The following is a 15113-nucleotide window of genomic DNA, read 5'->3' on the forward strand; positions in this document are numbered from 1 at the left end:
CAGGACAGGTGAATTGGCCATGCTAAATTGCCCATAGTGTTAGGTACATTAGTCAGAGGGAAATGGGTCTGGGTAGTTTACTCTTGGGAGGGTCGGTGTGGACTTGTTGGGCCGAAGGGCCTGTTTCCACACTGTAGGGAATCTAATCATTCCTAATCTAATCATGTTGTGTGGTTGGTATCATTTGTTTTGCCAACTTTTTCTGAAGGTTGTAACACAATATTCCTGAGATCAATACAATGCAAGTGAAAGGGACTGTCCGGGGTTAATCATACAGTCATGGAACAATTCTTGGCAACCACCAATGTAACCTTTTCATTCTTCTGCAACCTTAGAATTTTTGTTAACCTCTGAATCATCAGGATTTATGTCATTGGTTACAAATTTGAAAGCTTCTTTTATTTTTCTGTTGCCTCGTAACACATTAGTCATCCATAAACTGTTTCTTTGTAAGTAAGCTGGCCCATGGGGTAAAATTTGCTTCTCCATCCATAAAGTCCTTTTTGAACACCTCACGTTCTTCGTTCCCTATTGACTGATTTGCTCAGTTTACAGATCGCATTGAAGTTGAAATAACTCTTACATAGGCCATTATCCTGTCAGCAAGTCACTCTTCATTTACACGTGCAGAGTTCTTAACACTGCAGAACCCCTGACACTCCTGTTCATTCGGGTCAGCCAGGGCTCCCTGAATGGACCAGATTAACAGCCCCATTCAGAGACCTTTCATTCTATGATGTCCACCTGACTGACCCCGTTACAATCGATACAGAGCGAGCTAGCATCTGAGCAGCTCTTTTATTTTCTTTCCATTTTAAACATTACATTAAACATAACCTCATTATGATCATTGTTCAGTAATTATTCACACATTGTTAGGTTCTTAACTAACTTCATCTCATCATTAAATTTAATATGTAGGTTCTGTGACATATTGTTGCCAAAAACTTTCCCAAGCATATTCATGAAATTCCTTATTTTGTCAGCCATGTCTGTTCATTAGGTCTACATGTAAGTTCAAATATAGCACATCCTCTAAATCTCTGCCCTGAAACATTTGCTGACTTGTGTGATGGCTATATCATTTTGGGATGCAATTTTTTTAAACACAAGTTTCAATTTGGAGAAATTCTGGATCAACTGCACTCGGGATGTGGGGTTCCTGATCATCATGAAGTGGGGTGATATCGAGTAAAGATCAAAGACTCCCTTGTACAAAGTCCTTCTTGAGAAAATAGACCAGAGCAGCACTGTGAGAACCAAGGGACCATCTGACCCTTGAAACGCTGAAGAGTCCCACTGAGGGAATATTTACCAGGTGACCACATCCCAGAATGCAGCAAAGATCGTTTCTCATCATTTATTGAAATGTTACAACTTCATATGAGTTTGAACATATGCAGTAAGTGAATAGTGAGCAGGTTTTAATATCATTAGCAAGCTGTTTGGAAACATGACCCTTTATATGGCATGACTGGGAAACTTAAAATGGGTGCAGGCAGTTGTTGATGTGTTGGTAATACACTGGGCCACCAACTAAAAGTATACAGTGAATAAATTGGAACAGAACAAAGAACTGAACTTAGACCAATAGAGAGAGAGTAGAAAGGATTTGTCAGGCTAGAGAGCATTGCACATGGGAAATAGTGGCTGGTGTTTTTCGCTCATGTTTTGACCGTTTCTGCTAATACTGGAACCTCGTCAAGAAAATGAATCTGAGCATCACAGATGTGAGCTGATTGCTAGTGAGATGTGGTGTCTAACAAGCAGCCTGCCAGCTGCCCCTCAGTTCTGGTATTGGATAGACTCCATTGTGTGAGACTTGCCCATATGTTGGCTCAGTTCTGTTGAAAGAGTGTCTGACAGCTCCTCGACCTGGCTGGCAAGGAGATGGATGGCCTGCAGCATCGTGTCCATCTTCCAAACCTTCTCCTTGAACCTAACAAAGGAGAGGACATTACTGATAGAGGATCAACCTGAAAACAACCTGTCGAGATCCACCAATCCTGCTACTGCAAAAAACCAACTCAAGGAAATATATTATTCACACATAATAATATGCGGAAGAAGCTTTACCCTGTATCTAACTCTGTGCTGTCCCTGTCCTCGGAGTGTTTTGATGGGGATAGTGATGAGACCGTTTTACTCTGTATCTAACCCATGCTCTCCCGATACTGAGAGTGTTTGATGGGGATAGTGTAGAGCAAGTTTTACCCTGTACTTAATCCTGTGCTGTCCCTATCCTGGATGTGTTTGATGAAGTCAGTGTAGAGGAAGCTTAACTCTGGGTGGTCCCTGTGCTGGGAGTGTTTGATGGGAGGACAGTGTAGAGTGAACTTTACTCTGTATCTAACCCCGTGCTGTCCCTTTCCTGAAAGTGTTTGATGGGGCCAATGTTGGGGCAGCTATACCTTGTGTGCTTCCTATCCTGGGAGTATTTGATGGGGACAATGTAGAGGAAGTTTTGCTCTGTATCTAACTCCATGCTGTCCCTGCTCAGTGGGTATTTAATGAGTAACTATGTGCCACAGAAAGAAATGTTTCTGGTTCTAAACAAACACAGAAGTTGCTGGAGAAACTCAGTGCATCTGGCGGCATCGATGGAAGAGAGAAACAGCTAATGTTTCCAGTTGAATATGACTCTTTTTCTGAGCTCCCATTTGCAAAGTACTTATGTCCAGCATCTGCATTACTCTGCTTCAATTGGAAGGTTTCTATCACATGTCCCTGGTGCCCCACCCCTTTGTATTTGCTGGAGTTAAGCCCACAATCAGACCAGTTGTGATCTTATTACATGTTGGGGCAGATCCAAGGCAGTCTGTTCCAGCTCATTCCCACCTTGTAATGTCTGTAGCTATAACATTTCAGTGGTAAAGGCTAAACTTTTCCAAACCTTCATATATGCAGCTCAGTACTTACTTTTTCACATGGTTATTTGATGTTGGTTCTGAGTCAAGGGCTTGGAAGATTTCTGTCATGATGTTATTGGATAGCTCATTCTGTTGCTTAATGTCCAGGACTGTGGTGGTGATTAACGATTGGTAGCTCACTTTCCCAGTCTCTTCATTAACTGCAGTTGCTAAGCTCTCCAGAATAGAACTGCTGCCATTCAGGAGATTCTTGACGGGATTGAGATCCTCCTGAATCAGGGAGCTAATAGCTTCCTGCTCACTGGGGATGGTTATGGAGCTGGTCAGCACTGTAATCTCACACACACTTGAGAGCTCCGGGATTCCTAATCCAGCTGCATTCTCAGGCATGAGCGTGTTGTTCAAAAGCATGGGGAAGAGAGGATCTGGAACATTAGTCTCTAACGTATAATCATCTCCAGCCTTCACCATGTAGACTCCCAGAACAAAGTGCAAGATCCACAGGAACCTCATGGTAACCTAAGAGTGAAATCAGTTAGAATTTCCATAATCTCATTTTTCATCACCAAAGTCCCAACTATTCCTAACCCATTGCAGTTTCTGGCTGGCTTCCCACTGGAACTCACAGCCTCTGTGTGTTTCAGTGTTCCCCTTTACTATGTGTACAGATACAGGAGCTAACGCTGGGACACACACACACACACAGACCAGGCAGTGAATCATTCCCTTTCACTGGCTGTGTGCACTTGGACACTGAGATACACAGAATATTGAAAAATAGCAAGTCCAGAAGAACCAAGACAGATTGTCTCAATTGCTGACTCAAGCTGAAGTTTGAAAAAATGTTTAATTTTCTGAAATCACCTCAAGCAATAAACCTGACACACATTCATCAGATATACACACACTGTCAGATATACACACACTGTCAGATACACACACCACCAGATATGTAAACACAGCATACACATTAGATATATACACACAATATACTCATAGTCAGATACACATACACATAACACTCTCACAGTCAGATATACACATACATAACACACACAGTCAGGTATACACATAATCAGAGTCACACACACAATGCATATCATCAGATACACAGACAGAACATGGACCTCATATTTGGAAAGAGCTCATTTGATGAGCAGAAATATTACCTGAAAAAAATGTTGTTGTTAATAGAGACCACCTTCTCAGATGGCTGCAGTTTCTCTGTCAGAAACACTCGCTACTTTCCTGGCTGAATGAAGTTTTAGCTGTTTACAGTTCCCTGTTATCCTGCCTAATAGAGACAGAGAGGCAGTGGGAGTTTGAAATTCTGATGTTCCAACCCCCTTTCTTTGATGCTGAGTTGTTCTGGGGCTCCTGTTGTGTTAGTTATTTTTCACAGGCAGCTTCATAGTTCAATTTCCACATCTGTAAGATGTTAATGAAATCTCGCTGCAGACAGGACGTGGAGCTAAATACTGGCCGCAGTATTGATTCTTAAAGTGACAGTGATACCAGAAACATGCTGTTCAATTTGGGAGGGGGGGGTTTGATGAGGGGGAGCTGGGATTGTGATACAACTGAGTGTTCCCTTCAGAGTTCAATGAGTCTTTGCAGACTTACATTGCTCCCCTGTCCTACAGTTCCTCGATGTTAACATTCTCATCATCATGTTCAAATTTCTCCATCACTTCATCTCCCCCTAGCTCTGTAACGTTCTCCAGCCCTCAGAGAAGATATCAGTCTTCAGCATTTTGCTGATGTTAATCACTCCCCTGTGATGTCCATGTCTCCAGCTGTCTGGGATCTAAGATCTGGAATTCCATCCCTAACACTCCCTTGTCTGTCTCCCTCCTCCTTTCTGATGCACTTTTATGCTTACATTTTTGACAAGATTTTTAATCACCAGAATTCAGATCTCCAACATGAAACAATTGATCACCATACCTGGGAGGTACTTGCCTTTATTGGTCAGTACATTGAGTAAAGGAGTTGGAATGTCATGTTGTGGCTGTACAGGACATTATTTCGGCCACTTTTGGAATATTCCTTACAATTCTGGTCTCCCTGCTACAGGAAAGATGTTGTTAAACTTGAGGGGTTCAGAAAAGATTTAAAAGAATGTTACCAGGGTTAGAGGGTTTGAGATATAGGGAGAGGCTGAACAGGCTGGGGCTTTTTTTCCTGGAGCGTCAGAGGCTGAGGGGTGACCTTATACAGGTTTATAAAATCATGAAGGGCATGGATAGGATGAACAGCCAAGGTCTTTTTCCCAGCGTAGGGGAGACCAAAACTAAGGTGATTTGGGAAAGATTTAAAAGAGAACTAAGAGGCAACTTTTTCATGCAGAGGGTGTTGCATGGGTGGAATGAGCTGCCAGAGGAAATGGTGGCGGCTAGTACAATTGCAACATTCAAAAGGCATCTGGATGGGTATATAAATAGGAAGGGTTTAGAGGGATATGGGCCAAGTGCTGGCAAATGGGACTAGATTAGTTTAGGGTATTTGGTCAGCATGGGCAAGTTGGACCAAAGGGTCTGCTTCAATGCTGTGTATCTCTATGGCACAATGACACTGCCCTGTTGAATGGCAGCACCTCCCGTAGTTTAGCACAGGTCACCAGGATGATCAGGGAAAACTGCCCTGCCAAAAACTACAAGCCCTAGTGCCACATGATGGTTTCACGTATGGCATTTGTGATAAAATCCCCTCAGGGACTGGCCTGTTAGTCACCGGTGATGGTGCTCTATGTCAGGAGGCAGCAGCTGAAATGGACTGAAGAAAATGAGCAGAAGAAAACAGACAAGGAGCTCAATGTCAGAGTTTGCTTGGCAGTGCTGCTGTGTAGCAGATGGTGATAATTTCCTATACTCAAGTAATTATTTCAATGCAAGTTATTGTTGTTAAGAGTGAACTAGTTGAGATTAACCTCTGACCCTTCCCTTGACTAACACCTGAGTCTCCGTGGCAATGCCTCTTGCTGTTGCACCCTCATGGATACCTGGCTACACCTCAATCTCCTCCTCACTCCCAAACCCCCAGTAACACCTGTTCCATCCCTTTCAGCAATTCTTTGTGATACCTGTACCATGCCCACATAAACCTCACCGTCCAACAATGATTTCCTCATGGCAATCTTTCTCCCTCATCACTTCAAACAGCTCCTCATCCTGAGTGCCTTCAACCTTCATCTAAACTCTGTCCTCACCTTCATTACAAATTGTACCCTCTACCTTGATCCACTTCACTCACTGTCTCTCTGATTTTGACAGTTCCCTGTGCAATCCCTTTCCCCTTGCCGTACCCCATCTTCCCCTGATTGATCTGTGCCTTTCACCCCAAAAACAATATGGCTGACTTCAAACTCTCCAACTGAATTCACACATTCCTTCCCAAACAGTGACCCTCTCCAGAGGCCCCTCACCCCTCTCAGCCCTCCCTACATGCACCAGTCACCTCTGGATAAATGACCCCCATGCTAACTCCTTAACTGATTCACTAATCCCTCTCCATTCAGTTTCCCCTCATCCAGCCAGAATCACAAAGTGCCCAGCGACAGGAACCAGTCAACAATGGCAAAGAATGGCTTCACGGGCCAACTAGAAAGACCATTCCCCTCAAGGAGATGCCTTAATTTGGAGTCAGAAATCTAGCGGTGAACAGAGAGTAGTTAGAGAAGCTGGCTATCTCGCATCTCTCTGAACAAACATCTGCCACAGCATCCCTTTTTTCTCTTGACTCTTGGCCTTTGACCCCTTTGCTGTCAAGAAATGGTAGACAGGATGGTGAAGAAGGCATTTGGTATGCTTTCCTTTTTTGGTCAAAGCATTGAGTATAGGAGCTGGCAAATGGGACTAGATTAGTCTAGGATATTTGATCAGCATGTTGCGGCTGTACAGGATATTGTCTCGGCCACTTTTGGAATACTGTGTTCATACCTGGTCTCCCTTCTCCCTGGAAGGATATTGTGAAACCTGAAAGGGTTCAGAAAAGATTTACGAGGATGTTGCCGGGATTGGAGGGTTTTAGATATAGGGACAGGATCAATAGGCTGGGGCTGTTTTCTCTGGAGCACCGGAGGCTGAGGGACGACCTTATAGAGATTGATAAAATCATGCTGGGCATGGATAAGGTATATAGGCCTTATTTTCCTGTGGTGGAGGAGTCCAGAACTAGAGGGCATAGGTTTAGGTTGAGAGGGGAAAATTAAAAGTGGACCTATGGGACAACTTTTTCACACAGAGTGTGATGCATATATGGAATGAGCTGCCAGAGGAAGAGGTGGATGCTGGTACAATTACAACATTCAAAAGACATCTGGATGGAAATATGAATATGAAGGGTTAGGAGGTATATGGGTCGGGTGCTGGCAGGTGGAATGAAATTAGGTTCGGATATCAGCCCCTCACGCCGTGAGCCTTTCCTCCCTCCACTCCAACACTGGTGTTGTCTCCCCAGGGACAATTCGATCTACCACACAGAATCATAGAGATGTACAACACGGAAGCAGACCCTTTGGCCCAACCCATCCATGCTGACCAGATTACCTAACCTAATCTAGTCCCATTTGCTAGTACTTGGTCCATGTCCCTCTAAACCCTTCCTATTTATATCTCCATCCAGATGCCATTTAAATGTTGCAATTGTATCAGCCTCCACCACTTCCTCTGGCAGCTCATTCCATACATGCACCACCCTCTGCGTGAAAAAGTTGCCCCTGAGGTCTCTTTTAAATCTTTCCTCTCTCACCCTAAACCTATTCCCTCTAGTTCTGGACTCCCTCACCCCAGGGAAAAGATCTTGGTTGTTCACCCTATCCATGCTCCTCATGATTTTATAAACTTCCATAAGGTTATAAAGGTTCAGCCTCTGTCTGCCACTCTGGTTGTATGGAATGAGTCTTTAGATTTCCATTTGCCCTCTTGAACAATCATTGCCCCTGCTTGAGACAACTGTTAATATTGAGGTGTCAGTCAGTGATGTTAATGGTTGTGATGGTGGGTCTGCTCGCTCACTATTGTCACCAACCCTCGGCTCTGATACACAGTGCACTTTCTGGATGGAAATGGTTAATGGAAAACTGGTGAGGTTGGAGCTGATGGGGAGCACAGTGTATCCTCCCTGCTCAGTTTCTATTGACATTAACATTTAGCTCTAAGGCAGCCCACAACATTCCTCATTAAATTCACAACATTCTGGAAACATTGCATGGTTAATCAGACAGACTGGGCAATATTCCAGAGTGAGTCAGACTCCTTGGCTTCCACAATTTAACAGATCTGGAAGAGTAGGGTTCATACTCAGAACACCAGCAGCTGAGCAGTTTTATCTGGAGGTCATTTTATCAAGGTAGGATAAGAGCTGGGGAGCATTTAAATGCTCCAATTTACTTGGTGTTTTATACTGTTCTTCTAAACAAGTGGATAGACATGCACAAACCCAATGGGAACATTCTGAGTGACAATTGTAATCATAGTTAAAAATCACACAACACCAGGTTATAGTCCAATGGTTTGATTTGGAAGCACTAGCTTTCATAGCATTGCTAGTGCTTCCAAATTAAGCTGTTGGATGATAACCTGGTGTTGTGTGATTTCTAATTTTGTCCACCCCAGCCCAATGGCAGCATCTCCACATCATCATTATAATCATGGACTGAATGAGAAGGAGCTGGGTGTTTTGGTCAAGGGGGGGGAACCCAGACTGGGGAAGATGGAATTTGAGATTTGAATAGGTCCCCGGCACGGTGGCACAGTGGTTAGCACTGCTGCCTCACAGCGCCAGAGACCTACGTTCAATTCCCGCCTCGGGCAACTTCTGTATGGAGTTTGCACATTTTCCCCGTGTCTGCGTGGGTTTCCTCCGGGTGCTCCGGTTTCCTCCCACAGTCCAAAAATGTGCAGGTTAGGTGAACTGGCCATACTAAATTGCCCGTAGTGTTACGTGAAGGGGTAAATGTAGGGGAACGGGTTTGGGTGGGTTCTCTTCGGAGGGTCGGTGCAGACTTGTTGGGCCGAAGGGCCTGTTTCCACACTGTAAGTAAGTAATTTAATCAAGACATATTAGTTCAGCCCTAGGTGAGAGTTGTCTCCACTTTTGGACAGTCAATATCAGTTAAGGAAAATTAATGTTGGGCATAAAATATAATTTAGTTTTATTTGGACAGAGAAGTCACTGGAAAGACCAGCATTTGTGGCCATTAACCTCAGAGACTCACTGAACATCAGGGAACATTTCTGAGTCAATCACATTGCTCCGGTCTGAGGTCAGGCGTAGACAAGACTAGGAAACAGCAGCAGATTTCCCTCCCTGAAGGACATGAGTGAACCAGATGGTGTTTATAATCAATTAATGATGGTTTCATGGTCATTGTTATCAGGATGAGCTCTCAGTTTTGAAATTACTCATGGAATTTAAATTCCACCAACTAACGTGGTGGAAACTCAGTCCATTTCCCCAGAACATTAACTCCGCCCTCCAAATTACACAGTGACATTCCCACCCACTGTTGTCAAATATTAAACAATAGTTACATCAAACCTAGGAGCAGGAGTGGGCCATTCGGCCCTTCGAGCCTGCTCCCCAAGTCAATGTGATCACGACTGATCATCCAACTCAATAGCTTGTTCTTCCTTTTCCCAAAGCTTTTGATCCATTTAGTCCCAAGTGTGATATCCAACAGCTTTCTGAAATCATTCAATGTTTAAGCTTCAACCGTTTTTCTGTGGCAGAGAATTCCACAGGCTCACATTCTATCTGGATATATCATGGCTTGGTATGACAACTGCTCTGCCAGGATCAAAGAGACTACAGAGAGTTGTGAACACAGCCCAGTCCATCACACAAGCCAACCTCCCATGCATTGACTCCATCTACATTTCCCACTGCCTCGGGAAAGCAGCCAACATCATCAAAGACCCCTCCCACCCTAGTTATACCCACTTCCAACCTCTTCCATCAGGCAGAGGATACAGAAGCTTACACACACATTCCAATGGATTCAAGAACAGCTTCTTCCCAACTGTTATTAGACTCCTGAATGGACATCTCAAATTTCAAATTTAATATTGATTTTGCTCTTCTGACGGTGCTGCTCCTTTAACAAGGTTATACTGTCCTTGTCTTTTTTTTCTCAGAGAGGTCGTAAAAGCAGAAATTCTGAAAGGTCTGACTTGGAAGTGTTTTAGGGCCAGTTTGATTATAGCTAACAGATACTGCCTCAGCCAAAAGGCTTTCCAATTTTAAAAAAATCACTTGTATAATGAAAGGGGAGTGGCCAGTTCTCCCAGTTCTGCTTCTCTCTGGTTTGGGTTTGGTTTGGTTTGATTTTAGCAAGCAGTCATTGTGAAGCTATTGGACCCAAAGAGGCAGGTCCATGCTGACCCTCCCTCTCTCTGACATCTATCCTGTAAGATCTGTGTTTGATTTTATCTCTTGTGCCAAGAGGTGTTTATGGAGATTGTTGCAAGTGTTTGAAACAGCATCATTAAGTTGGGATAATCTGTTGGGTCTTCAGATCGGTTACGTTATTCTGTATTCTGTTCTGTTTTGTTTGTGTTCCTTTTGGTAATCTTGTAAATAAATTCTGTTTTGTTTAAAACTAAGTGATTTGACCAGCTGCATTCCTCCTGGAATATCCGCATTATACCTGTTTGAAACAACTAGCAAAGTTAGGGTCTGGGCAACTTTCTTGAAATGTTTTGAGGGGATCTGGCCTGGTCCATAGTACTCTCTGCAATTTCTCTGCAGCTATAACATTGTATTCCTCGCTCTGTTCTACTACTGCAATGGACCTTGTATGGTGTGATCTGCCTGCACTGCACACGAAACAAAACTTTTCACTGCAACTAGGCACATGTGACAATAATAAATCAAATATCTCTGGGTGGAGAAATTTCTCCTCATCTCAGTCCTTAATGACCCACCCTATATCCTTAGACTGTAACCTCTGGTTTCAGACTCTGCTGCCATTGGGAACTTCCTTCCTGCATCGAGCCTATCGAACTCTGTTAGAATTTTTTAGGCTTCCATAAGATTCCCCCCATCATTTTTCTGAACACAGTGAATTTCAAGTTAACCATTTCAATGTCTCCTCATATGTCAGTCCTGCCATTCCCGAAATCAGTCTGGTAAACCTTTGTTACACTCCCTCGCGAGCAAGAAAATTCTTCCTCAGATAAGGAGACCAAAACTGCACATGATATTCCAGGTTTGGCCTCACTAAAGTCCTGTGTAATTCCAGCAAGACATCCCTGCTAGTTTAGTTATTAGATATTTAAAGTTATGTGTCTAAGGTTGAGATTTGGGATATCTACTTTGTGGATTGGGTAAAGACATTGGAAATGAAAAGGTTTTGAATTGGTACTGGGCGTTAGTCCATGACAGGCTTTTTGTCATGTGACACAATGAACCAATTCCATTGCTGTGGTCTGGGACATGTACCAGTCGGTGGGGGTGGAAGAGCTCAGGCCTGGTTTACTTTCAAATTGAGGTGTGAATGGGGTTCAATATTCATCCCTCCAGGCCCTGATTCTAATTGTAGCCTGCTGTCCACATATAATATTTACTGAAAACAAACTGGACCAAATGGGTGACTGAAGATATCAAGAGATGTGAGAAAACCTCTCAAACTGCCAGCGAAAGTGTGTATTCCCAATGAACCCACAATCCAAAATAGAGAGTAGCCTTTGGTACAATGTCAAACTTCTTCACTCTCAATTCCCTGAGGCTCAGTAAGGCAGGAAAATAACTTATTCATCATTGTGTAACTAAAGACCGTCAGACTAACAGCCTCTTACATTCTCAGACAGTGGAATGTTCCAGTTATTCTCTGAAGTTTGGAACTGTTCTTGTAGTTGTACAGTTGAAAGTTGAACTGTTCCCATTTACTGGATTAGTGGTGCTGGAAGAGCACAGCAGTTCAGGCAGCATCCAAGGAGCTTCGAAATCGATGTTTTGGGCAAAAGCCCTTCATCAGGAATAAAGGCAGTGAGCCTGAAGCGTGGAGAGATAAGCTAGAGGAGGGTAGGGGTGGGGAGAAAGTAACATAGAGTACAATAGGTGAGTGGGGGAGGGGATGAAGGTGATAGGTCAGGGAGGAGAGGATGGAGTGGATAGGTGGAAAAGGAGATAGGCAGGTAGGACAAGTCCGGACAAGTCATGGGGACAGTGCTGAGCTGGAAGTTTGGAACTAGGGTGAGGTGGGGGAAGGGGAAATGAGGAAACTGTTGAAGTCCACAATGATGCCCTGGGGTTGAAGTGTTCCGAGGCGGAAGATGAGGCGTTCTTCCTCCAGGCATCTGGTGGTGAGGGAGCAGCGGTGAAGGAGGTCCAGGACCTCCATGTCCTCGGCAGAGTGGGAGGGGGGTTGAAATGTTGGGCCACGAGGCGGTGTGGTTGATTGGTGCGGGTGTCCCAGAGATGTTCCCTAAAGCGGTCTGCTAGGAGGCGCCCAGTCTCCCCAATGTAGAGGAGACCACATCGGGAGCAACAGATACAATAAATGATATTAGTGGATGTGCAAGTTCCCATTTAGCCTTTGGAAGAGAAAAAGAAACAATTCCTAAATGTCTCAGTACCAATTGCCTCTGCCCCTTGGCCCCATTGCAGGCTATTCTCAATTCCCAAATAATGACGCTATTTTCTTCAACTGGTTCTGCACTGTAAACTTCCAAATCCTCTACAACTCTGAACATTGACCTGCAGTTACATTTAAGTTTCTTGGGGGTCTTGACAGGGTTGATGCAGAAATGTGGTTTCCCCTGCGTGAGGGACCAGAGAACATCATCTCAGAGATAGGGGTCGTACATTTAAGGTAGAGATGGAGATGCATTTCTTCTCTCAGAGCAAGTGAATCTGTGGAATTCTTTCCCATGGGGACAGTGGAGGCTGGGTCATTACGTGACAGATTTTTAATCAGCAAGGGAATCAAGGATTATGGATAAAATGCAGGAAATTGGAGTTGATTATCAGATCAGCCATGAACTCATTGAATGGCAGTGCAGACTTAATGGGCTGAATGGCCTACTTCTGCTCTTATGACTTATGGTCTTCTTAAGGTCTTTAAGATAGGCAGCCAATGACCAGTGGAGTTCTATGGGTCAGTAATGGGATTTATATTAGCATCATACATAAGCAATCTGGTTAAAGAATCTGAGGGCATTATTGCTAAGTTTCCAGACAACACAAAGATAAATGGAGAGACACTGCTGAGGTGGGAAGGCTGCTGAAGGACTTGGATGGACTCGGAGGTTGTCAAAGAAATTGCAGATAGAATACAATGTAGGAATGTCTGAGGTTATGCATTTTGGTAGGAAGAATTCAGATGTAGACTATTTTCTAAATGGGGAAAAGCTTTCAAAATCTGAAGACTTTGGAAATCTCAAGGACTTCACTTTTCCTTCAAGATTCCATAAGGGTAACAGAGCTGAAAATGTGTTGCTGGAAAAGCGCAGCAGGTCAGGCAGCATCCAAGGAACAGGAGGATCGACATTTCGGGCATAAGCCCTTCTTCAGGATAAGGGTAACATGCAGGTTCAGTTGGCAGAAAGGAAGCTAAATGTAATTTTAGCATTCATTTCAAGAGGGCTAGAATACAAGTGCAGAGATAAGTTGCTGAGGCTGTATGAAGCTCTGGTTAGATCACATTTGGAATATTGTGAGCAGTTTTGGGCCCTGTATGTAAGGGAAGATGTGCTGGTCTTTGGGGGATCCAGAGGAGATTTATAAGAAAGATCCCTGGGATGAAGGGAATGTCATATGAGGAGTGGTTGGGGACTCTCGGTCTGTACACGATAGAGTTTAAAAGGATAGGGGGGCTCTGATTGAAACACACAGAATACTGAGAGGCCTGGATAAAGGATACATGAAGAAGATTTTTCCACTAATAGGAGAGATTAGGACCCAAGGGCACAGCCTCAGAATGAAGGGATGATGGGATGAAGGTGTCGCTGGCTAAGCCAGCATTTATTGACCATTCCTAATTGCCCAGAGGGCATTAGTAAACCAGATGGATTTTCCCCAACAATCTAATGGTCATCATTAGACTCTTAATTCCAGATATTTATTGAATACAAATTTAGCCATCTTTCATGATGGGATTTAAACCCAGGTACCCCAGAGCGTTACATCAGTGTCAGGATTAACAGCTCAGCAATAATGCCACGAGGCCATCATCTCCCCAGTTCAGGACTGAGATGAGGAGGAATTTCCTCAGCCAGAGAGTGGTGAGTCTGTGCAACTCATTGCTGCAGAGGCCTGTGGAGACTAAGTCATTGAGTGTATTTAAAACAGAGATAGATAGGTTCTTGATTGGTAAGGGGATCAAGGGTTACAGGGAGAAGGCAGGAGAATGAAATTGAGAAACATATCAGCCATGATCGAATGGCGGAGCAGACCTAATGGGCCAAATGGCCCAATTCTACTTCTACATCTTGCGGTCTTAAGGTCTTGGTTTCTGACTTTCATCTCAGCATGAGTCATAAGGAGAGGTGAGGGCCTGGTGTTATTAATTGAATAACAATCCAGAGACACAAGCAATGGTTTCGGGTTTAAATCCTACCACTGCTGAATTTGAATTGAATAAAATAATCTATAATTAAAAGTCTAATGTCAACTATGTAACCACTGCTGTTTGTTGTAAAAACCCATTTGCCTCACTAATTATCCTTTATGAAGGAAATCTGCCATCCTTACCTGGTCTGGCCTATGTGTGATTCCACACCCACAACGATGTGGTCAGCTCTTAACCCACATTCTGAAATTGCCCAGCCAGCTACTCTGTTGTATCCCAAGGGTAACTGAGGACAGCCAATAAATGGTGGCCCACCCAGCCACAGCCACATTCCCACGAGGGATGAAATCAATGTCGGAGGATCCTGAGAGATGTTGATTGGGAAAAGGGGAGAAATTTGTGGCCTGAGGAAGAAGGGAATCGACTCAATTTTAATAGCTTGGCATGAGAATCTGATGAGACATTGGAGCAGGCAAGTTTTCACTGAGACTCAGGAGAGATGTTCACTGCCAAGATCAACAGGACCATTTCAACAGCAACATTTCCCTGAGGCCTTTAACTTTGTTCCGGAGCTCCAGAGCTTAATGTTGTTGTTATGTACATGGCCTGAGCAATCACAATAAAATATGAACTCAAACCCCAGCGGGGGCAGTTTGGAAAATTGAATCCAGTTAAAACCCGGAAATGGAAGCTGCTACCAGTAAAAAAAACTGTAAGGATGTCAGTCAATC

General features: G+C 43.8%; 1 protein-coding gene across 1 annotated transcript; it reads right to left on the reverse strand.

The window, feature by feature from the left end:
- Window positions 1–961: 961 nt before the first annotated feature.
- On the reverse strand, window positions 962–4251 carry LOC122552568 (uncharacterized). The gene is made up of 3 exons (XM_043695269.2): window positions 4040–4251; window positions 2920–3389; window positions 962–1939 (listed from the first exon to the last, which is right to left on the reverse strand). Exons 2-3 carry the CDS (start codon window positions 3381–3383, stop codon window positions 1786–1788), a joined length of 618 nt encoding a protein of 205 aa, XP_043551204.1. The 5' UTR covers window positions 3384–3389; window positions 4040–4251; the 3' UTR covers window positions 962–1785.
- Between the last annotated feature and the right edge of the window lie 10862 nt (window positions 4252–15113).

The sequence above is a fragment of the Chiloscyllium plagiosum genome, unplaced genomic scaffold (genome assembly GCF_037043375.1).
Source record: "Chiloscyllium plagiosum isolate Xiang-an unplaced genomic scaffold, Cpla_swu_hap1 HiC_scaffold_10, whole genome shotgun sequence".
Taxonomy (NCBI): Eukaryota; Metazoa; Chordata; class Chondrichthyes; order Orectolobiformes; family Hemiscylliidae; genus Chiloscyllium; species Chiloscyllium plagiosum.

Excerpts from the sequence above, each read along its gene's own strand:
- LOC122552568 (XM_043695269.2), bottom strand. The coding sequence starts at position 3,383 with ATGAGGTTCCTGTGGATCTTGCACTTTGTTCTGGGAGTCTACATGGTG. Across the intron at positions 1,940-2,919 it reads TCAAATAACCATGTGAAAAA|GTTCAAGGAGAAGGTTTGGA; the intron begins GTAAGTACTGAG and ends CTCCTTTGTTAG.